The 24,340-nt window shown below is 43.7% G+C and overlaps 1 protein-coding gene across 2 annotated transcripts in view; it reads right to left on the bottom strand.

Annotated features, from left to right (window-relative positions):
• Positions 1 to 17,080, bottom strand: part of LOC115102636 (integrin alpha-6-like) — a 34,947-nt gene extending 17,867 nt beyond the window's left edge. Inside the window, exon 1 of one of the 2 annotated variants that reach the window (XM_065008008.1) lies at positions 16,765 to 17,080. In XM_065008008.1, coding sequence (XP_064864080.1) covers positions 16,765 to 16,946 — 182 coding nt within the window. In that variant the 5' untranslated portion in view covers positions 16,947 to 17,080. The remainder of the gene's footprint in view (positions 1 to 16,764) is intronic. The other variant, XM_029622822.2, reaches the window with a different exon arrangement.
• Between the last annotated feature and the right edge of the window lie 7,260 nt (positions 17,081 to 24,340).

Below are 24,340 nucleotides of genomic sequence, written 5' to 3'. Positions count from 1 at the left end.
TCCAACACTCTACTCAGCAAACTGGATGCAGTCTATCATAGTGCCATCCGTTTTGTCACCAAAGCACCTTATACCACCCACCACTGCGACTTGTATGCTCTAGTCGGCTGGCCCTCGCTACATATTCGTCGCCAGACCCACTGGCTCCAGGTCATCTACAAGTCCATGCTAGGTAAAGCTCCGCCTTATCTCAGTTAACTGGTCACGATGGCAACACCCATCCGTAGCACACGCTCCAGCAGGTGTATCTCACTGATCATCCCTAAAGCCAACACCTCATTCGGCCGCCTTTCGTTCCAGTACTCTGCTGCCTGTGACTGGAACGAACTGCAAAAATCACTGAAGTTGGAGACTTTTATCTCCCTCACCAACTTCAAACATCAGCTATCCGAGCAGCTAACCGATCGCTGCAGCTGTACATAGTCTATTGGTAAATAGCCCACCCATTTTCACCTACCTCATTCCCATACTGTTTTTATACTGTTTTTAAAAAAAAAATTATTTACTTTTCTGCTCTTTTGCACACCAATATCTCTACCTGTACATGACCATCTGATCATTTATCACCCCAGTGTTAATCTGCAAAATTGTATTATTCGCCTACCTCCTCATGCCTTTTGCACACATTGTAAATAGACTGCCCATTTTTTTTTCTACTGTGTTATTGACTTGTTAATTGTTTACTCCATGTGTAACTCTGTGTTGTCTGTTCACACTGCTATGCTTTATCTTGGCCAGGTCGCAGTTGCAAATGAGAACTTGTTCTCAACTAGCCTACCTGGTTAAATAAAGGTGAAATAAAAAATTTAAAAAAATAAAAAATGCAGTCGCACCCCTAAAAACAAAAAACATTTGTCATAAGAAACTAGCGCCCTGGTATACAGAAAATAACCGAGCCCTGAAGCAAGCTTCCAGAAAATTGGAACGGAAATGACGCTACACCAACTGTAAGTCTTCCGACTAGCTTGGAAAAGACAGTACCATACAATATCGAAGAGCCCTCACTGCTGCTCGATCATCCTATTTTTCCAACTTAATTGAGGAGACGAAGAACAATCCAAAATGTGTTCTTGATACTGTCACAAAGCTAACTAAAAAGCAGCATTCCCCAAGAGAGGATGGCTTTCACTTCAGCAGTGAAAAATTAATGAAACTCTTTGACAAAAAGATCATGATCATTAGAAAGCAAATTACGGACTCCTCTTTAAATGCGTATTTCTCCAAAGCTTAGTTGTCCTGAGTCTGCACAACTCTGTCAGGACCTAGGATCAAGGGAGACACTCAAGTTTTTTAATACTATATCTCTTGAAATATTGATGAAAATAGTCATGGCCGCTAAACCTTCAACCTGCGTACATAAATCTTTGTTTGCAATTACAGAGATCATACGTTTCATGTAGTTATTGACCAGGTTTGCACACATTGCAGCAGGGATTATGGCCCATTATGGCTCCTCCATACAGACCTTCTCCAGATCCTTCAGGTTTCGGGGCTGTCGCTGGGCAATAAGGACTTTCAGCTCCCTCCAAAGATTTTCTATTGGGTTCAGGTCTGGAGACTGGCTAGGCCACTCCAGGACCTTGAGATGCTTCTTACGGAGGCAGTCCTTAGTTGCCCTGGCTGTGTGTTTTGGGTCGTTGTCATGCTGGAAGACCCAGCCACGACCCATCTTCAATGCTCTTACTGAGGGAAGGAGGTTGTTGGCCAAGATCTCGCGATACATGGCCCCATCCATCCTCCCCTCAATACGGTGCAGTCATCCTGTCCCCTTTGCAGAAAAGCATCACCAAAGAATGATGTTTCCACCTCCATGCTTCACGGTTGGGATGGTGTTCTTCTTCTTCCTCAAAACATGGCGAGTGGAGTTTAGACCAAAAAGCTCTATTTTTGTCTCATCAGACCACATGACCTTCTCCCATTCCTCCTCTGGATCATCCAGATGGTCATTGGCAAACTTCAGACGGGACTGGACATGCGCTGGCTTGAGCAGGGGGACCTTGCGTGCGCTGCAGGATTTTAATCCATGACGGCGTAGTGTGTTACTAATGGTTTTTTTGAGACTGTGGTCCCAGCTCTCTTCAGGTCATTGACCAGGTCCTGCTGTGTAGTTCTGGGCTGATCCCTCACCTTCCTCATGATCATTGATGCCCCACGAGGTGAGATCTTGAACTTCTTCCATTTTCTAATAATTGCGCCAACAGTTGTTGCCTTCTCACCAAGCTGCTTGCCTATTGTCCTGTAGCCCATCCCAGCCTTGTGCAGGTCTACAATTTTATCCCTGATGTCCTTACACAGCTCTCTGGTATTGACCATTGTGGAGAGGTTGGAGTCTGTTTGATTGAGTGTGTGGACAGGTGTCTTTTATACAGGTAACGAGTTCAAACAGGTGCAGTTAATACAGGTAATGAGTGGAGAACAGGAGGGCTTCTTAAAGAAAAACTAACAGGTCTGTGAGAGCCAGAATTCTTACTGGTTGGTAGGTGATCAAATACTTATGTCATGCAATAAAATGCAAATTAATTACTTAAAAATCATACAATGTGATTTTCTGGATTATTGTTTTAGATTCTGTCTCTCACAGTTGAAGTGTACCTATGATAAAAATGACAGACCTCTACATGCTTTGTAAGTAGGAAAACCTGCAAAATCGGCAGTGTATCAAATACTTGTTCTCCCCACTGTACCTACATGTACGCTACGGTCACAAGACGCAGGCCTCCTTATTGTGCCTATAATTTCTAAGCAATCAGCTGGAGGCAGGGCTTTCTCCTATAGAGCTCAATTTTCATGGAATGGTCTGCCTACCCATGTGAGAGTCTTTATTGGACTCATCTCTTCAGTAGGTCCTATGATTGAGTGTAGTCTGGCCCAGGGGTGTGAAGGTGAATGGAAAGGCACTGGAGCGACGAACCGCCCTTGCTGTCTCTGCCTGGCCGGTTCCCCTCTCTCCACTGAGATTCTCTGCCTCTAACTCTATTACAAGGGCTGAGTCACACTGGCTTACTGGTGCTCTTACATGCCGTCCCTGGGAGGGGTGCTTCACTTGAGTGGGTTGAGTCACTGATGTCATCGTCCTGTCTGGGTTGGCACCCCCCTCGGGTTCGTGCCGTGGGGGAGATCGTGGGCTATACTCGGCGTTTGCGCAAATCAAATCAAAGTTTATTTGTCAAGTGCCAACTACAACAGGTGTAGACCTTACAGTGAAATGCTTACTTACAAGCTCTAACCAATAGTGCAAAAAACAGGGTAGTAAGTTGGTGGTTGAAGATATCCCTCTAGTGGTGTGGGGGCTGTGCTTTGGCAAAGTTGGTGGGGTTATATCCTGCCTGTTTGGCCCTGTCCGGAGGTATAGTCAGATGGTGCCATAGAGTCTCCCAACCCCTCCGGTCTCTCTCTCTCTCTCTCTCTCTCTCTCTCTCTCTCTCTCTCAGGCTAATTGACATAATTTGAGTCAATTGGTGGTGTATCCGTGGATGTATTTCACGGCCTACCTTCAAACTCAGTGCCTTTTTGCTTGACATCATGGGAAAATCAAAAGAAGGTACCACGTTCATCTGTACAAAAAATTGTATGCAAAGTATAATCACCATGAGACCACGCAGCCGTCATACCGCTCAGGAAGGAGACACATTCTGTCTCCTAGAGATGAACTACTTCGGTGCGAAAAGTGCAAATCAATCCCAGAACAACAGCAACGGACCTTGTGAAGATGCTGGAGGAAACAGGTACAAAAGTATCTACAGTAAAACGAGAACTCTATCGACATAACCTGAAAGGCCGCTCAGCAAGGAAGAAGCCACTGCTCCAAAACCGCCATAAAAAAGCCAGACTACAGTTTACAACTGCAAATGTGGACAAAGATCATACTTTTTGGAGAAATGTCCTCTGGTCTGATGGAACTTCCAAAGTTGTGGCAAAATGGCTTAAGGACAACAAAGTCAAGGTATTGGAGTGGCCATCACAAAGCCCTGACCTCAATTCTATAGAACATTTGTGGGCAGAAGTGAAAAAGCGTGTGCGAGCAAGGAGGCCTACATGCCTGACTCAGTTACACCAGCTCTGTCAGGAGGAATGGGCCAAAATTCACCCAACTTATTGTGGGAAGCTTGTGGAAGGCTACCCGAAACATTTGACCCAAGCGAAACAATTTAAAGGCAATGCTACCAAATACTAATTGAGTGTATGTAAACTTCTGACCCGCTGGGAATGTGATGAAAGAAATAAAAGCTTAAATAAATCATTCTCTCTGCTATTATTCTGACATTTCACATTCTTAAAATAAATTGGTGATCCTAACTGACCTAAAACAGGGAATTTTTACTAGGATTAAATGTCAGGAATTGTGAGAAACTGAGTTTAAATGTATTTGGCTAAGGTGTATGTAAACCTCTGACTTCAACTGTAGTTGTAAAATTTGGAAAGTCACTGAAGGGTAACATCGACATTCACACGCAGCACTCCAGCCTTTGCGTACAAAGTCTAGATGACACATGAAAACAGGCTGCTCATTTCTGAAGGAGTACTTATAGAAGTACTTATAGATATGTACCTTATTCCCCTGTTATAATGTTTACCCAACAGCTTCTGATCTAGATAAACTAATAGGGAACTATTAAGCAATTAGACTCAAGCCAGGCTGGACTTCGTTAGCTTAGTCCACAAGACAAAAAGTCAAAAGTGCTACTGGTAGTTGAGAACTTTGACAGTCATGGAACTTGCCTGACGACTATCCTAGAAGTAGTTTATGCTGACGTAAAAATTACATGATTCATGATTCGTGTTGGATGGCTCTGGCCCAACGCATCGGTTTCTTGAACCAAACAGAATGGTTAGAATGTGTACACATTCTAGAAGTCCTCGGGGAGGAAGCAAATCCAGACTCACCGTGGAGAAGAAACGTTAGTGGGCGTGGCGTTTGACAGGAGCGATGTGGATGGGTAGCCAGGCAAAGACGGAACTGCCAACAAGTTACACTTAGGGGAAAGGAGACTCATTTTCCAAGTACAGACAGATTTGAAAAGGTTCAAAGCATCGGAAATGAACTTTTAAGACACATTATCAAAAATAACATTGCAACTCTACTGTCCTATGTTCTGTATACTTCCGGCCCTTCTTTGGACACTGTGTTAACAACCCTCCAGGCAAGCTTCAATGCCATACAACTCTCCTTCCGTGGCCTCCAATTGCTCTTAAATACAAGTAAAACTAAATGCATGCTCTTCAACCGATCGCTACCTGCACCTACCCGCCTGTCCAACATCACTACTCTGGACGGCTCTGACTTAGAATACGTGGACAACTACAAATACTTAGGTGTCTGGTTAGACTGTAAACTCTCCTTCCAGACCCATATCAAACATCTCCAATCCAAAGTTAAATCTAGAATTGGCTTCCTATTTCGCAACAAAGCATCCTTCACTCATGCTGCCAAACATACCCTTGTAAAAGTGACCATCCTACCAATCCTCGACTTTGGCGATGTCATTTACAAAATAGCCTCCAATACCCTACTCAACAAATTGGATGCAGTCTATCACAGTGCAATCCGTTTTGTCACCAAAGCCCCATATACTACCCAACATTGCGACCTGTACGCTCTCGTTGGCTGGCCCTCGCTTCATACTCGTCGCCAAACCCACTGGCTCCATGTCATCTACAAGACCCTGCTAGGTAAAGTCCCCCCTTATCTCAGCTCGCTGGTCACCATAGCATCTCCCACCTGTAGCACACGCTCCAGCAGGTATATCTCTCTAGTCACCCCAAAACCAATTCTTTCTTTGGCCGCCTCTCCTTCCAGTTCTCTGCTGCCAATGACTGGAACAAACTACAAAAATCTCTGAAACTGGAAACACTTATCTCCCTCACTAGCTTTAAGCACCAACTGTCAGAGCAGCTCACAGATTACTGCACCTGTACATAGCCCACCTATAATTTAGCCCAAACAACTACCTCTTTCCCAACTGTATTTAATTAATTAATTTATTTTGCTCCTTTGCACCCCATTATTTTTATTTCTACTTTGCACATTCTTCCATTGCAAAACTACCATTCCAGTGTTTTACTTGCTATATTGTATTTACTTTGTCACCATGGCCTTTTTTGCCTTTACCTCCCTTCTCACCTCATTTGCTCACATTGTATATAGACTTGTTTATACTGTATTATTGACTGTATGTTTGTTTTACTCCATGTGTAACTCTGTGTCGTTGTATCTGTCGAACTGCTTTGCTTTATCTTGGCCAGGTCGCAATTGTAAATGAGAACTTGTTCTCAACTTGCCTACCTGGTTAAATAAAGGTGAAATAAAAATAATTTAAAAAATCCTCTAAAAAAAGAAACCCCCAGGTTATAGCATCAAGTTAGCTGAGCAACTAAGTGCATGGAGAGCCATCATACTCCTATCCATGTCAAGAAGTCTAAGACAGTCGGATTGGTTACAGACTATGGCTAGGAGGGGTGGCAATATTTGCGGTGTGTCCTTAAAAACAAGTGGAAAAGTGACAATTTCATTCAGCGCTAGTGGGAAGTTTTAAGACCCACAAAAAGCAGTAACGCAGTTGATAATGGCAGGGATTTTGAGATCAGAAGGGCAGCCAATCCAGCCATGACGCACAGTGGCCATGTGGAAACATCTTTTTGTTGTTGTTGAAAAATGTAGTATTTAGAAAAATTTTAAAAAACAATTGGTTTCCCCCCGATTTCATTTCATTTGATTCAAAACCAACCATAGCCTCCCCTCCCCTTAATCATGGCTGGTTTAGCAGCGTAGCACATAGTGTGTCTTTTTTATTTTGACCCTCATTCTTTTTTATTACTCACAATTCGCATCCCTGCATTTTGCTTGTTCACGTAGGCTATCCATCCCCCTTTTGGAAGAGCACTCGTCATCCCATTACCAAAGACACACTCCTCATCCCATTACCAAAGACACACTCCTCATCCCATTACCAAAGACACACTCCTCATCCCATTACCAAAGACACACTCCTCATCCCATTACCAAAGACACACTCCTCATCCCATTACCAAAGACACACTCCTCATCCCATTACCAAAGACACACTCCTCATCCCATTACCAAAGACACACTCCTCATCCCATTACCAAAGACACACTCCTCATCCCATTACCAAAGACACACTCCTCATCCCATTACCAAAGACACACTCCTCATCCGATTACCAAAGACACACTTCTTCGAATGCAACTCAGTTTTGTCTGATATTTCTGCAGAAGTGCAAATACAGTATGATCTGTAAGAGGGTTCTATGATGTTTATAAAACATGATTTTATAAACAATGTTTGGATGTGTGTAAAAACCCTCCATAGTCTAAGTTGCCTTGTCTGTATTATTATGCGCCCCACAGGGAGCAATTATGGTGTCTGTAACTGTCTCTATACATAGCCTATTTAAAACAAGTTGTTGTTCATTTTTTTTGTGTGTGTCTTTTTAGGCCTTATCAATAGCCTAGTGAATTTGATCTTGCTTATTGACTACGTTTAGCATGTCCATATCCAGACTGCAATATACAGTAAGGCTAGCCCCTATATCAGTGCGAATGCTATACCGTAGCCTATGTTTAACAATGTATTTCCATACTGGACCAATGCAATTAGAAGACTGTGGACTGCAAACATGTTCAACATATTTAGCAAATATGGGGCAGGCTATTTAACGAAGGAGGCTATAAGGGACTAACTTTCAAATTGGAGTTGATGACAAAGCAATACATAAAATACCGTAAATACACAACATGAAGCAACCACATATTTAGCCATGGAGCACGTTCTGATTGGCTAGTGAGGGGCCAAGCCTTCACACACCCACAAGTTGTTTATTCTCCAAAACCCAGCCCTTTCACGGCATCGCCAGCTACTACGCCCATAATTCCAATTGTGAAAATAGTTCAAATATTTCTGACACACCCCTGAACCTATAACGCTACCACCAGCGCTACGATTTACAATTGCGTTGGGCGTGTTAAAATAGAGCCCAACGTGTAAATGAATAGTGGTGGCCAAACTGTAGTTGTATCCTGTGACCTTGCTGACCTTTTTCCCCAAATGTTGTGTGATGCTGACCCTACAGCTGTGCACTCAAAGCCCCCAGAACCACTGCAGCTGTTCTAACTGTGTCTGTTTACCTACACCAACACTTGGCACTGGCCTAGAGTTGGCTTGTTAAACCAGCCAGGCCATAACAACATTTGGCAAAAGTGTGTGGTTTTTCAAACCACCAGGGCCTGAGCTCCTCTATCCCTGCTAATAAATCAGTGTCTCAGTCTCTACCCAGGAGATTATAACCTGCCTTTGAGCTTTCCTGGGACACAGCCAACTGCCAGGCTCTTGAGAAATTCCAAGCTTCTGTTTTTCCATCAAAGATCATGAAATGTAAACCTCCTGTTCCAGGCCCTGGGTCTCCTGCCCTGCTAGGCCCCGAGTTGGCTGTCACTCTAGGTCTGCAGTCCCTGCTCCTAGCCACTTCGCAGCCCCCAGCCTCAGCCAGTGCCCAGCCACCTGTCCTAGCGCTATGCTCCCAGATCCCTACTCAGCTAGGCTTGCAGGCCTCTGTCTCCAGTTCTGGGAGGCCGCCCCACCTCCTGCACTTGAAGACCCTTGGCCATCACACCTGGGAAATCACCTGACCTCATCTCTGGGGCCCAGCCTGCCCCTGCCTTCGGATCTCTGATGAGCCTCGCCCAGAGGTCTCCACCTGCTCCACCATGGGAGCCATCATCTTCAGCAGTAGGGAGAAGTCACTAACTCAGTGCCCAGGAATGGGCCCCAGCGGCCTTCAACCAGCTGAGCTAGAGGATCTTCCACCATCCCTGTGGCATCCCATGGGATGGCCAGACACTGTTCCTCCTCGTGGGGTGGCCCCTACGCCCTTACGTGCCCCAAAGCCAGCACCCTCCCGGCCCCCATGGTCCTCTAAAGTGACACTTGCTATCAGCTGCCCCTCTAGTTTGGCCAGATGCACAGTAGGACTGGACCCCATTTTGTCTGGTCCCTTAGCTGCTCTGAACCTGTGCCCTGCCTGTCCTGCTGGATAGGGCAAGGCACTTAAAGACTATGCCCCACATTGAGGCATTTCCGAAGTTGTTTGGATTTCCGTAAGAAACCCAAGGGCGGCTGTAAAAAAGGCCATTCCTTTCAGCCAAATGGCAGGTTTGAATGATCATTTGGATTCTGGCTCCGCCCACTGTAGCTCAGTGTTTTTTAGTCTTCGACAGAAGATGCAAGTCTGGCTGGCGACTAAGTTTTCAGTGTTTATTTTAGAAGTGTTGTGTGTGCATCCACAATGTAAGTTGGGGCTTATATTGTTATAACGTAGTTGTTCTGTCGCCAGTTGGTATCATTGTTTACCTGTTTAACTAATACATATCGTCAGTACAGAATTGCCAGTTAATATACATTTTGCATGTCTGTATTTACACTATATGACCAAAAGTATTTGCACACTTGCTCGTCGAACATCTCATTCCAAATTCATGGGCATTAATATGGAGTTGGTCCCCCTCTTGTTGCTATAATAAAGGTAAAATTAAATAATAGGCTCAATTCTTCTGGGATGGCTTTCCACTAGTTGGAACATTGCTGCGGGGACATTCAGCCACAAGAGCATTAGTGAGGTTGGGCACTGATGTTGGGCGATTAGGCCTGGCTCGCAGTCAGGGTTCCAATTCATCCCAAAGGTGTTCAACGGGGTTGAAGTCAGGGCTTGCACAAGTTTGTGCACGGGGGCACTGTCATGCTGAAACAGGAAAGGGCCTTTCCCAAACTGTTGCCACAATGTTGGAAACACAGAATCGTCTAGAATGTCATTGTATGCTGTAGCGTACAGATTTCCCTTCATTGGACCTAAGGGGTCTAGCCCAAACAATGAAAAACAGCCCCAGACCATTATTCCTCCTTCACCAAACTTTACATTTGACACTATGCATTCGGGCAGGTAGCGTTCTCCTGACATACGCCAAACTCAGATTCATCCGCCGGGCTACCAGATGGTGAAGCGTGATTTATCACTCCAGAGAACGTGTTTCCACTGCTCCAGAGTCCAATGGCGGCGAGCTTTACACCACTCCAGCTGACATCTTGGAATTGATGATCTTAGGCTTGTGTGTGGCTGCTCTGCCATGGAAATCCATTTCATTAAGCTCCTGATGAACAGTAGTTATTGTGCTGATGTTGCTTCCAGAGGCAGTTTGGACCTCGGTAGTGAGTGTTGCAGCCGAGGACAGACCATTTTTATTCGCTACGTGCTTCAGCACTCTGCAGTCCCATTCTGTGAGCTTATGTGGCCTACCACTTCACGGCTGAGCCGTTGTTGCTCCTAGACATTTCCACTTCACAATAACAGCGCTTACAGTTGACCAGGGCAGCTCTAGCAGGGCAGAAATTTGACTTTCTGCTTGTTGGAAAAGTGGAATCATATGACGGTGCCACGTTGTAATTGCCAATGTTTGTCTATGAAGATTGCATGGATGTGTGCTCGATTTTATACCGCTGACAGCAATGACTGTGACTGAAATAGCCGAATGCACTAATTTTAATCGGTGTCCACATACTTTTGTATATATATAGTGTATTATTATGAGTATGTTGTACTGGAAGATAATGCGTTATATGCCAGATAAAGTTAGTAAATTAGTAGAAGACTCTAAATGGCCTGGTGCACTCTGCATGCACACTTGATTTATGGCCTATCAGATAAGATCTCTAGCTGGCCAGAGAGAGAAGGCCATCAATTCTGACTGGCAGCAGTAATTAGCCTCTCTCTCTCTGCCAAGATGTTGACATATCATCTTTAGTTGTGTGAATTGGTGTCTGCAATGATAATGATAGGCTATGTAGTCTACAGTCAGTAATGGTGGGTGGATAAAATCACTGGGGAATCCAAGTCCAAAGAAAAAGCACATTTTTCAACCTGTTGTGATAATTGCGTTGTTTGCTTTGTAACCCGTTAGTTCATAAGCCTTGCGACCGTGATATACTGTACAGGCCTAAGGCAGAGACAATGAGAAGAATACATTCAACCACATCTTTGTTTCATCACAAAACCGGAGAGCATCCTCTGTCCGGTGAAGTCAAAATCAAATCAAATTGTATTTGTCACACGCGTCGAAAATGCAGTTAAGAAAATAGAGTTAAGAACATTTGTACTAAATAAACTAAAGTTTAAAAAAACAAGTACAAAAATAAGTAACAATAATGAGATTATATACAGGGGGTACGGGTACCGAGTCAATGTGCGGGGGTACAGGTTAGTCCAGGTAATTTGTACATGTAGGTAGGGGTAAAGTGACTATGAATAGATAATAAACAGTGAGTAGCAGCAGTGTAAAAACAAAGGGAGGGGGTCAATGAAAATAGTCTGGGTGGTCATTTGATCAATTGTTCAGCAGTCTTATGGCTTGGGGGTAGAAGCTGTTCAGGAGCCTTTTGGACCTAGACTTGGTGCTCTGGTACCGTTTCCGTGCAGTAGCAGAGAGAACAGTCTATGACTTAGGTGACTGGAGTCTTTGACCTTTTTTTAGGACTTCCTCTGACACTGCCTAGTATATAGGTACGGGATGGCAGGAAGCTTTGCCCCAGTGATGTACAGGGCTGTACGCACTACCCTCTGTAGCGCGTTACGGTCGAAATGCCGATGCTCTCGATGGATCTGGGGACCCATGCCAAGTCTTTTCATTCTCCTGAGGGGAGAAAGGAGTTGTCATGGTCTCTTAATGATTTTCTTGGTGTGTTTGGACCATGACAGTTTGTTTGTTGGTGAAAGCATATTGCATGTAACAAACATGACCTACAGCATGGTCAAGCAAGTTAATGTTTCCAACATTTTAGAACCACGGAGAGGTACCGCAAGTCGCAAAGAAAACAGGAGCTGCCTACACTATTCCAGCACCATTTCAACATCATCTAATCACCTATGCTTCGTCTAATACAGTGACAACTAAAATATTCCAAAAACAATTTAGTCCAATTTATTTTTATTTATTTCACCTTTATTTAACCAGGTAGGCAAGTTGAGAACAAGTTCTCATTTACAATTGCGACCTGGCCAAGATAAAGCAAAGCAGTTCGACAGATACAACGACACAGAGTTACACATGGAGTAAAACAAACATACAGTCAATAATACAGTATAAACAAGTCTATATACAATGTGAGCAAATGAGGTGAGAAGGGAGGTAAAGGCAAAAAAGGCCATGGTGGCAAAGTAAATACAATATAGCAAGTAAAACACCAGAATAGTAGTTTTGCAATGGAAGAATGTGCAAAGTAGAAATAAAAATAATGGGGTGCAAAGGAGCAAAATTAATTAATTATTTAAATACAGTTGGGAAAGAGGTAGTTGTTTGGGCTAAATTATAGGTGGGCTATGTACAGGTGCAGTAATCTGTGAGCTGCTCTGACAGTTGGTGCTTAAAGCTAGTGAGGGAGATAAGTGTTTCCAGTTTCAGAGATTTTTGTAGTTCGTTCCAGTCATTGGCAGCAGAGAACTGGAAGGAGAGGCGGCCAAAGAAAGAATTGGTTTTGGGGGTGACTAGAGAGATATACCTGCTGGAGCGTGTGCTACAGGTGGGAGATGCTATGGTGACCAGCGAGCTGAGATAAGGGGGGACTTTACCTAGCAGGGTCTTGTAGATGACATGGAGCCAGTGGGTTTGGCGACGAGTATGAAGCGAGGGCCAGCCAACGAGAGCGTACAGGTCGCAATGGTGGGTAGTATATGGGGCTTTGGTGACAAAACGGATTCCACTGTGATAGACTGCATCCAATTTGTTGAGTAGGGTATTGGAGGCTATTTTGTAAATGACATCGCCGAAGTCGAGGATCGGTAGGATGGTCAGTTTTACGAGTGTATGTTTGGCAGCATGAGTGAAGGATGCTTTGTTGCGAAATAGGAAGCCAATTCTAGATTTAACTTTGGATTGGAGATGTTTGATATGGGTCTGGAAGGAGAGTTTACAGTCTAACCAGACACCTAAGTATTTGTAGTTGTCCACGTATTCTGGCTCCAGGTCATCTACAAGTCCATGCTAGGTAAAGCTCCGCCTTACCTCAGTTCACTGGTCACGATGGCAACACCCATCCGTAGCACACGCTCCAGCAGGTGTATCTCACTGATCATCCCTAAAGCCAACACCTCATTTGGCCGCCTTTCGTTCCAGTACTCTGCTGCCTGTGACTGGAACGAACTGCAAAAATCGCTGAAGTTGGAGACTTTTATCTCCCTCACCAACTTCAAACATCAGCTATCCGAGCAGCTAACCGATCGCTGCAGCTGTACATAGTCTATTGGTAAATAGCCCACCCATTTTCACCTACCTCATCCCCATACTGTTTTTATACTGTTTTTTTAATTTTTTTATTTACTTTTCTGCTCTTTTGCACACCAATATCTCTACCTGTACATGACCATCTGATAATTTATCACCCCAGTGTTAATCTGCAAAATTGTATTATTCGCCTACCTCCTCATGCCTTTTGCACACATTGTATATAGACTGCCCATTTTTTTTTTCTACTGTGTTATTGACTTGTTAATTGCTTACTCCATGTGTAACTCTGTGTTGTCTGTTCACACTGCTATGCTTTATCTTGGCCAGGTCGCAGTTGCAAATGAGAACTTGTTCTCAACTAGCCTACCTGGTTAAATAAAGGTGAAATAAAAATAAAAATTCTAAGTCAGAGCCGTCCAGAGTAGTGATGTTGGACAGGCGGGTAGGTGCAGGTAGCGATCGGTTGAAGAGCATGCATTTAGTTTTACTTGTATTTAAGAGCAATTGGAGGCCACGGAAAGGGGAGTTGTATGGCATTGAAGCTTGCCTGGAGGGTTGTTAACACAGTGTCCAAAGAAGGGCCAGAAGTATACAGAATGGTGTCGTCTGCGTAGAGGTGGATCAGAGACTCACCAGCAGCAAGAGCGACCTCATTGATGTATACAGAGAAGAGAGTTGGTCCAAGAATTGAACCCTGTGGCACCCCCATAGAGACTGCCAGAGGTCCGGACAGCAGACCCTCCGATTTGACACACTGAACTCTATCAGAGAAGTAGTTGGTGAACCAGGCGAGGCAATCATTTGAGAAACCAATCAACTTAAGCTAAATATGATGTGGCTGTCCATGGTTCTGATGTGTGTGTGTGTGTATTTATGCAAGTAGAAAAAACATGTTGACTCACTACCTGTAGAGGAAAGCCAATGCCATCCTCCTCTCTTCATGTTGACGAAACGGTCTATGACTGTCATACAGTACACGTTTTTATTTTTTGTTGTCCTTAGGCTACCTGAATAAAATGCTCGCTCGCTAGCATAACTTCCTTTCATGGGCAACGTTAGCTAGTTAACGTTAGTCGTCTACATCTAGCTACATATTGAACTTCCATCATCTCAGTCCAGGGGCACTATGTATAGATTTATGGTTGGATCGCCGTTATAATAATTGGCCAGTAAGATGAATTGAGTAAAACCACAAGTCCAAATCCCTATCTCCATCCATAGCTAATTTAGGAAAGGGCCCATCTTAGCTAGCTAGCTAGCCACCAGAGGACGACAACACAAGGGCCAGATGTATACAGAACGGTGCATTTATGATGTGTGTGTGCGCAACTCTGTGGTGGTTGCCAAGAGCCAATAAAACTCTGAATATGGACACATCTGCCTGGTTTTTGCCGGACCGCCTGTAGTGGGCAGATCTTAGTCAATCAGCACATAGCGGGTAAGGGCTCAGAAGTCAACTGCTCAGATGTGCTCCAGCTAGCCATTTTTTTCAATAGTAAATAGCTCAGACTTCATGGATTGTTAATTATCTAAGTTATGCAATGATTGGGCTTCCATGTTTTTAAATGGTGCACAATGCACTGTACTTACACAGATGTTTGACAGTTAAAATCCCAGTGTGTTCTGTCTGGACCACTGCCCTTAGCACTCCTGTTCTAAACCAACAACTAACCTTGACTCATGTCACACGTAGCCACTCTCACTGTTGGGAAAACAACAGGTCACAGATCATTGCTCTTTTCACAGGAATAAATCTCAACTGTCAAAGAATGGATCACAGCTTAATAGTGAAAACCATGGTCACACCACTGAAGATGCCAGAGTTGTTATTTAGTAGAATGACAACCGTTTGTTTTATAGACCAGGGTTTATAAACATGTTATGAACTCATTCAATAAGTGCAAAAGGCTGGAGTCATTGGTGAAAGGAAATATTGACAGTAAGAACCCCAGACAAAGTACACTGAACAAAAATATAAACGCAACATGTAAAGTGTTGGTCACAGAAAGATCCCAGAAATGTTCCAGATGCACAAAAAAGCTTATTTCTCTCAAATGTTGTGCACACATTTGTTTACATCCCAGTTAGTGAGCATTTCTCCTATTGCCAAGATAATCCATCCACCTGACAGGTGTGGCATATCAAGAAGCTGATTAAACAGCATGATCCTTACACAGGTGCACCTTGTGCTGGGGAAAGAAAAGGCCAAATGTACAGTTTTGTCACACGACACAATGCCACAGATGTCTCAGGTTTGAGGGAGTGTGCAATTTGCTGGCTGACTGCAGGAATGTCCACCAGAGCTGTTGCCAGAAAATTGAATGTTAATATATCTACAATAAGCCGGCTCCACCTTTGTTTTAGAGAATTTGGCAGTACATCCAACCGGCCTCACAACCTGCAGACCACGTGTATGGCGTTGTGTAGGTGGACGGTTTGCTGATGTCAACGTTGTGAACAGAGTGCCCCATGGTGGCAGTGGGGTTATGGTATGGGCAGGCATAAACTACGGACAATGAACACAATTGCATTTTATCGACAGCAATTTGAATGCACAAAAATACTGTGACGAGATCCTAAGGCCCATTGTGAGGCCCCCTTTTTTTAAGGTATCTGTGAAAACAGATGCATATCTGTGTTCCCGGTCATGTGAAATCCATTGATTAGGGCCTAATTAATGTATTTCAATTGACTGATTTCCTCATATGAACTGTAACTCAGTAAAATCTTTGAAATTGTTGCATGTTGCATTTATATTTTTGTTCAGTATAATACTGTTTGACCAATTGACACTGCCAAAAGGCTTCTGAAATGATAACAGTAATATTATACTTTTAAAATAACAGCTAGGCATGTATTACAGTGTCCAATACTGTGAAAAGGGGTTAGATAGATATCCCTTGAGTAGTCACTTGTTACTGGGGATTTAGAGTCACTTTCATTGGAACAAATTCAATTAACATGCAAGATTTCTCGAGTGACAAAGCTTGTTACCTCTGGTTTGCCATTGTTAACTTGTAGCAAGGTCTCTGTCAAAGGGGCATTCTTAAACACACAATGCCTGGCCCCACGCTCTACTGAATATAAATCCTCACTGTGCTCTTACTACAGCGCATTCAACATGTAGGTCTACAAAACATTGGGAGTAAAAATCTACAAGTATTTCAAATCTGACAACTAAGCAATGGATAATTTATCTACATAATGAAACAATTGCGGAAAGTTGATTTTAATTGGGAAAGGATTTCAACAAAACGTATTAGTTTTAAATGTGCCTATTCACCTCCGTCGACAAGAAAACGGTCCCATAAGAATTTGGCCAATGAACCTGCTACCATGCTTCGAGTGATGAATGATCCAACTATGCGTAAAGTGGAGACGTAAAATAAGTAGCTAACCAAACTCAAACGTAGTGCAATAAACGCAACAGAACTCATACAGCAACAATAACACAAACAAACAAACAAAAAATCTTACATTGTTTTATCTGAAGGATTAAGTTGCCGGTGCATGGCTAGAGAGAATCCAAATAAACTGCCCGGTTCTCCGTCTTTCCTCAGGACATTCAAGGTATCCAGGTTGAAGCCTGATATATGGGTCCATTCTAGCAAACAAATAAGTATCACATGAATTGGAAAATATATTCTCGGGTGCACCATTGCGTTAGGACCTAAGGGTACCACTATAGTTCAATGCTGTGCTGGTTGTTCCACTACCCCTCGCTCAGGATTCGCTGCAGAATTCCATGACCTGCTGAATGCCTCTGTTGTTATCCCGGGTTTACGGATTAGTAATCGTGCACTACAGCGCTCCTCCTCTGCTCCCTCCACCCTTTACGTCACCACACAAATCCCTAACAGTTTTCTAACTTTGGGGTTTGATTTGACCTCCAGTCCCTGCCCATTCAGTCGTCTTCATTCATTCCAGTTCACATTAGAGGTAACATTTGATAAAAATATACACAATGTCATTAAATTAAATCAAAGTACACTGTAGCCAATATTGATCAGAAATGGCTATTTGGTAACCAGACTGGACTGAGAGGCACATTAAGTCTATTCATCAACATGTACAGTATATTTATCAATAATCACACTCTTATGCCCAGAACTGATCATCAAAAGAGGTCCATGTGTCTTAGGGCATCTAGCTAATAATGCACGAGTGGCCAGGGTAGTGGTTGGACGCGGATGGACACTAGGTCAAATGTGAAGCTAATCAATTGGACAAATGAACCTCCCAAATCCAGGTGGACAATGGGTTAGGTAGAATTGGCACTGACTCGACACTCTGCCTCAAGCCTTTTGTGTTCATTAAACTGCAGGGAATGGAGCCTCTAAAATTCAAGCTCCATAAAAAAAACATGAGAGTCAGGGAATGTCTTGTGTCATAGTAGTTTGCCAAGTTGATTAAATGTTTAAAGCTTCTTAAAACAAGGAATATTTTTCGATAGACAATGGTCCATTTGATAGGCTCCTAATCATTCATCCAAAAGAGAACGGCTTCTGAAATATGTATGACCATTCTGACGAATAACACCTGGTGGACACACTGTTCATGAATTAGTCATGATCCCTAAATGTGGTCTCTGCGTTTACGTCACAATTGTGGAAAGGTCTTCAGGAAATGGCATCCTCCTCTCCAAGCTCCTTTGGAACATCCCTTTACAGGAAGAACCCAGCCCATGTGCCAGCCATGCCCTGCTATCTTCTCAAGACATATTGGGAACGTAGAAAACAAATGGATGAGTCACTCAGAGCCACTGTAAGACAGCGCTGAGAACACTTTTAACTCTTAACTGTCTGTCAAGGCAGCCAAGTTTTAATGTCACATGCACAAGTATAGTGAAATGTATCTCTGGCAAATCTATAAACCTAACAATGCAATGATCAATATTAATGTAGTAGTAAAGGTAACATAAGGTAGAACAAAAACACATGAGGAATAAAGATACACTGAACCGATATATAAGCGGAACATGTAAAGTGTTGGTCACATGTTTCATGAGCTGAAATATAAGACTCCAGAAATGTTCCATACGCACAGAAAGCTTATCTCTCTCTTATTTTTGTTTACATACCTGTTAGTGAGCATTTCTCCTCTGCTAACGTAATCCATCCACCTGACAGGTGTGGCATTACACAGGTGCACCTTCCGCTGGGGACAATAAAAAGGACACTCTAAAATGTGCAGTTTTGTCACACAAGACAAAGCCACAGATGTCTCAAGTTTTGAGGGAGTGTGCAAATTGGCATGCTGTCTGTAGGAATGCCCACCAGAGCTGTTGTCAAAGAATTGAATGTTCATTTCTTTACCACAAGCCACCTCCAACGTTGTTTTAGAGAATTTGGCAGTGCGTCCAACCGGCCTCACAACCGCAGACCACGTGTAACCACGCCAGCCCAGGACCTCCACATCCGGTTTTCTCACCTGTGGGATGTCTGAGACCAGCCACCCGGACAGCTGATGAAACTGTGGGTTGGCACAACCAACACATTTCTGCACAAACTGTAGGAAACCATCTCAGGGAAGCTCATCTGTGTGCTCATCGTCCTCACCAGGATCTTGACCTGACAGCAGTTTGGCGTCGTAACCGACTGCAGTGGGAAAATGCTCACCTTCGATGGCCACTGGCACACTGGAGAAGTGCGCTCTTCACAGATGAATCCCGGTTTCATCCCGGTGTACCGGGCAGATGGCAGACAGCGTGTATGGCATTGTGTGGGTGAGCGGTTTGCTGATACCAATGCTGTGAACAGAGTGCCCCATGGTGGCGGTGGGGTTACGCCAATATCGAGTAACTTCGCACAGCCATTAAAGAGGAGTGGGACACACTTTCCACAGGCCACAATCAACAGCCTAATCAACTCTATGAGAAGGAGATGAGTTGGGCTGCATAAGGCCAATGGTTGTCACACCAGATACTGACTGGTTTTCTGATTCACACCACTACCTTTTTTTAAGGTCTGTGGCCAACAGATGCATATCTGTATTCCCAGTCATATGAAATATATAGATTAGAGCCTAATTTGTTTATTTCAATTGACTGATTTCCTTATATGAGCTGGAACTCAGTAAAATCTTTTAAATTGTTGCATGTTGCAGTTATATTTTTGTTCAGTATATTTAGAGGGTCAGTTCCAATACCATATTTATAATGTGCAGAATACTGGAGTGATAGAGGTAGATATGTATCGGTGTAAGGTGACTAGGCATCGGGATGTATGATAAACGAAGTAGCAGCAGCGTAAATTAAGATTACGTGTGTGTGTGTGTGTGTGTGTGTGTGTGTGTGTGTGTGTGTGTGTGTGTGTGTGTGTATAGAGTCAGTATAAATGTGTGTGTGTGTGTGTGTGTGTGTGTGTGTGTGTGTGTGTGTGTGTGTGTGTGTGTGTGTGTGTGTGTGTGTGTGTGTGTGTGTGTGTGTGTGTGTGTGTGTAGAGTCCTGTGAGTATGCATAAAGACAGCAAAAATCAAAAATGAGGGTAAATTCAGATAGTCCATTGATGTTGTTGTCCCAGCACCACACTGCCAGGTCACTGGTCTCCTCCCTGCAGGGTGTCTCATCGTCGCTAGTGATCAGGCCTACCATTGTTGTATCATCAGCAAACTTGATGATGGTATTGGAGTTGTGTTTTGCCACGCGGTCATGGGTGAACAGTCAGTACAGGAGGGGACTATGATGATGATGGAGTTGATGCGTGCCATAACCATCCTTTCAAAGCACTTTATGATTACAGATGTGAGTGCTGTAGGGCAGTGTTCATTGTGGCATAAAGCCTTAAAGTTCTTGGGAACAGGAATGATGGTAGTCATCTTAAAATGTGGGGATTTACACACTGGGACAAGGAGAGGTTGAAAATCGATGTGAATATGCCTGCCAGCTGATCTGCCCTATGGGACGGGCATAGGTGCTTGTGTAATATGATTCCACCTTATTCCTATATTGGACTTTTGCTCGTAGCAGGACTTCATGTACTTGTTCCTGGCCTCAGCTATGGCCTCAGAGTTGTCAGTGATAGCGCTGTGTGTGGTATCCCTGTCCTTTAGTTTAGCACCAACCTCTGTGTTAATCCAGGGCTTTTGATTGGGAAAGCAGCAAACCTTCACTGTGGGTAGAATGTCGCTGATGCATTTCCTTGTGAAGCCGGTGATAGAGGTGGTTTGCTCGTTGATGTTATTGGCGGAGTCTCGGAACATATTCCAATCAGCGCTAGCAAAACAGTCCTGTAGCATAATCTCTGATACTGATGACCATTTCTCAATGGAGTGAGTCACAGGTACTTCCTGTTTGAGCTTATTCTTGTGAACCGGAAGCAGGAGTACAGAGTCATGATCTGATTTGCCGAACGGGGGAGGGCCTTGTATGCTTGCTTGTGTGTAGAGTAACAGTGGTCTAGGACTCTATCGTCCCTAGCGGCGAAAGAGACGTGTTGATGGAAGTTGAGCGTCACGTGTCTTAATGACAGAGAATTAAAATCACCACCAACGAGGAAGGCATCCTCTGGATGTCAGTTTCCCTTCTTGTTTATAGCCTTCATACAGTTTGTTAAGTGCCAGCTTGTTATAGTTATTGTCCTGAAGTGGAATGTATACAACAGTCACGATAACAGCTGAAAACTCCCTTGGGAGGTAGAAGGGTCGTCATTTGACCATCAGGTATTCCAATGGCTTGAGACAACCACTGCACTCGAGTCAGAACACCATTTTTACTTAATGAAGAGGCACACCCCTCCCCCTCTCGATTTCCCTGACTCTAATGTCCCGTCCGCTCTCTGAATGTAGAATCCAACGAGTTGGAAAACCATGTTTCAGAAACGCAGAGAATATTGCAGTTACGAGAGTCCTGTTGGTAGCAAATCAGTGACTGGTCAATAGAATGGAGGAAAGAGGTGGCCGGTTTTCCCTTTGCTTTAATCTCGCCAGAATTCCCCCTCTCTTGCCTCTGTAATGCCGCCATGTCCTCTTGGTTACCCTGAAATTACAGAAAGAGCCCAGGGCAGATGAGTCGAAGTCAAAGTCGAAGCTGGAATTGGGGTAAGTAACTGCAGATCTCATGTTCAAAAGTCATCATCGGTTATAAGAAACGGTAGTGGATACATTTTGTGAAAATGCCAAAAAGAATCACAAGGGGTAGGAGCCATCCAGTACGGCGCCATCTTGTCTGATGAACTCGAGGGCAACACTGGGAATAACACTCTTATTAGGAGACTGTTGACTGGACAAAGGGATGACAAAGGCATGAATACAGTGTTGACATGTCCTGAGACAAAATATTATTGATGAGTGTATTTTAGCCTTGAGGAACACTTTTTAAAATGTTTTTCTTGAAAAACCTGTGCACATAAATCTACTGTATATTTACATACACTGAGTGTACAAAACATTAGGCATATTGAGTTACACCCTCTTTGGCCCTCAGAAGAGCCTCAATTCGCCGGGGCATGGACTCTACAAGGTGTTGAATGCGTTCCACAGGGATGCTGGCCCATGTTGACCCCAAATGCTTCCCCAGTTGTGTTAAGTTGGCTGGATGTCCTTTGGGTGGTGGACCATTCTTGATACACACAGGATACTGTTGAGTGTGAAAAAACCCAGTTCTTGACACACTCAAACCGGTGCGCCTGGCACCTACTACCACTTAAATATTTTGCCTTGCCCATTCACCATCTGAATGGCACACATACACAATCCATGTCTCAATTGTCTCCTCGCCTTCATCTACACTGATTGAAGTGGATTTAACAGGTGATATCCATAAGGGATCATAGCTTTCACCTGGATTCACCTGGTCAGTCTATGTTATGGAAAGAGCAGGTGTTCCCAATGTGTTGTGCTCTCAGTGTATATCACACACAATTGGTTTTAACATGTTTCAATGGAATGTTTTCTGCCTATCATTCACAAAATATGTCGTTTGATCATGCCTTTAAGATGGGTTACAGCTTGAACTGACCTGGGTCTTATTCTCACTGCAGATCATAAAACAATGTGGACATTGTAGAGACCTCAAAGCTAAGTCTGGCCCCATTTAAACATTTCAAAGATTATAGGGAGAGAGAGAGAGAGAGAGAGAGAGAGAGAGAGAGAGAGAGAGAGAGAGAGTGAGAGGTAGAGAGAGAGAGGTAGAGAGAGAGAGAGAGAGAGAGACAGAGAGAGAGAGGTAGAGAGAGAGAGAGGTAGAGAGAGAGAGAGACAGAGAGAGAGAGAGAGGTAGAGAGAGAGAGAGAGAGAGGTAGAGAGAGAGAGAGAGAGAGAGAGAGAGAGAGGTAGAGAGAGAGAGAGGGAGAGAGAGAGAGAGAGAGAGAGGTAGAGAGAGAGAGAGAGCGAGAGGTAGAGAGAGAGAGGTAGAGAGAGAGAGAGAGAGAGGAGAGAGAGAGAGAGAGACAGAGAGAGAGAGAGAGGTAGAGAGAGAGAGAGGTAGAGAGAGAGAGAGAGAGAGAGAGGTAGAGAGAGAGAGAGAGAGAGAGAGAGGTAGAGAGAGAGAGAGAGAGAGAGAGAGAGGTAGAGAGAGAGAGAGAGAGAGAGAGAGAGGTAGAGAGAGAGGTAGAGAGAGAGAGAGAGAGAGAGAGAGAGGACTTTCTAAACGCATTCCTAATTTCTACAAAGGATTAGAAAGGGGCCTATGTCAGGTCATCATAATGGCAGCATTACTGGTTACAGCAAAGATGTGTCAGAACACAAGGGTTACAATTATGGAGCTCACAAGACCAAAGCAAGGGACCATATGGAAGTATGTTTACTAACATAGTCCATTTATCTCATGAGGTAGAAAGAATAGTACAGTTAATGTATGTTTGCAGTGTTATGCTCAGCATTTACTCAATAAGAAGATTCACATGGTCAGTGTATGCTTTACAGTTGCAATAAAGCAAGCTATTGAGTTCCAATCCAAAGGAACTTTTGTATTTATCCTTTTAAACTACATCTTGTCAAACACAAAGCCAATTACATGACCATTTTGAGTCAGGAACAAGAATTCCAGATTGCGTGTTGAATAGCTTTCGATTCAAAATGTCACCTTTCACTCTTCTCTTAAAGACACTAGAATGTGAGTGGCTAATAGTGACACTGTTCTGAAACAGGCTTCTAATGTTGCTGATAGGCGTGTAGCATTCTGTTAACTTCTAGGTTAAGGATAAATATACTAGATTTAGAGTGAATAAATAACTTCTTGATTTAAGCTTAGTCACAGGAGTTCAGGTTCAGACCAAAGTCGATTGTAAGATGTACTTAGAAAGGATTTATCTTGATCAATGTTGGCAAATTACCAAATGAGGTGGCAAATTAATGAATGGCTTTGTGACATAAATCAAGGCGGCTGATGGCGGCTGATGGCGCGGTGCTGTATATTATCATAAAGAATTATACAATCTGTTATTCTGTATTACTGTCCAGCATTTTGATTTGTTAAATCAATGTGTAGAAAAGGGTCATGAAGTCACCAGGGCCTTTTACCTACAGTGCATTTGGAAAGTATTCATCAATCTACACACAATACCACGTAATGAAAAAGCAAAGACACGTTTTTAGACATCTTTGAAAATGTATTTGTAAAAATACAAATAAAAATGATCACATTTACATAAGTATTCAGACCTGTCACACCCTGATATGTATCACCTGTCCACCCCAATCCAGGTGTCGCCCATATTCCACATTATCCCCTGTGTATTTATACCTGTGTTTTCTGTTTGTCTGTTGCCAGTTTGTCTTGTTTGTCAAGTCAACCAACGTTTTTATATCAGCACCTGCTATTCCCCAGTCTCTCTTTTCTCGTCCTCCTGGTTTTGACACTTGCCTGTCCTGACCCTGAGCCCGCCCCGCCTGACCACTCTGCTTCCCCCTGGCCCTGAGCCTGCCTGCCGTCCTGTACCTTTGTCCCACCTCTGGATTACCGACCTCTGCCTAACCTGACCCTGAGCCTGCCTGCCTGCCATCCTGTACCTTTGCCCCTGTTGCTGTAATAAACATTGTTACTTCGACACGGTCTGCATCTGGGTCTTACCTTTATCCTGATAAGACCCTTTAATCAGTACGTTGTTGAAGCACC

The sequence above is a fragment of the Oncorhynchus nerka genome, linkage group LG1 (assembly GCF_034236695.1).
Source record: "Oncorhynchus nerka isolate Pitt River linkage group LG1, Oner_Uvic_2.0, whole genome shotgun sequence".
NCBI classification, from domain to species: domain Eukaryota; kingdom Metazoa; phylum Chordata; class Actinopteri; order Salmoniformes; family Salmonidae; genus Oncorhynchus; species Oncorhynchus nerka.
Note: the sequence above shows the minus strand (reverse complement) of the source record. Positions and strands in the feature narration are given on the sequence as shown.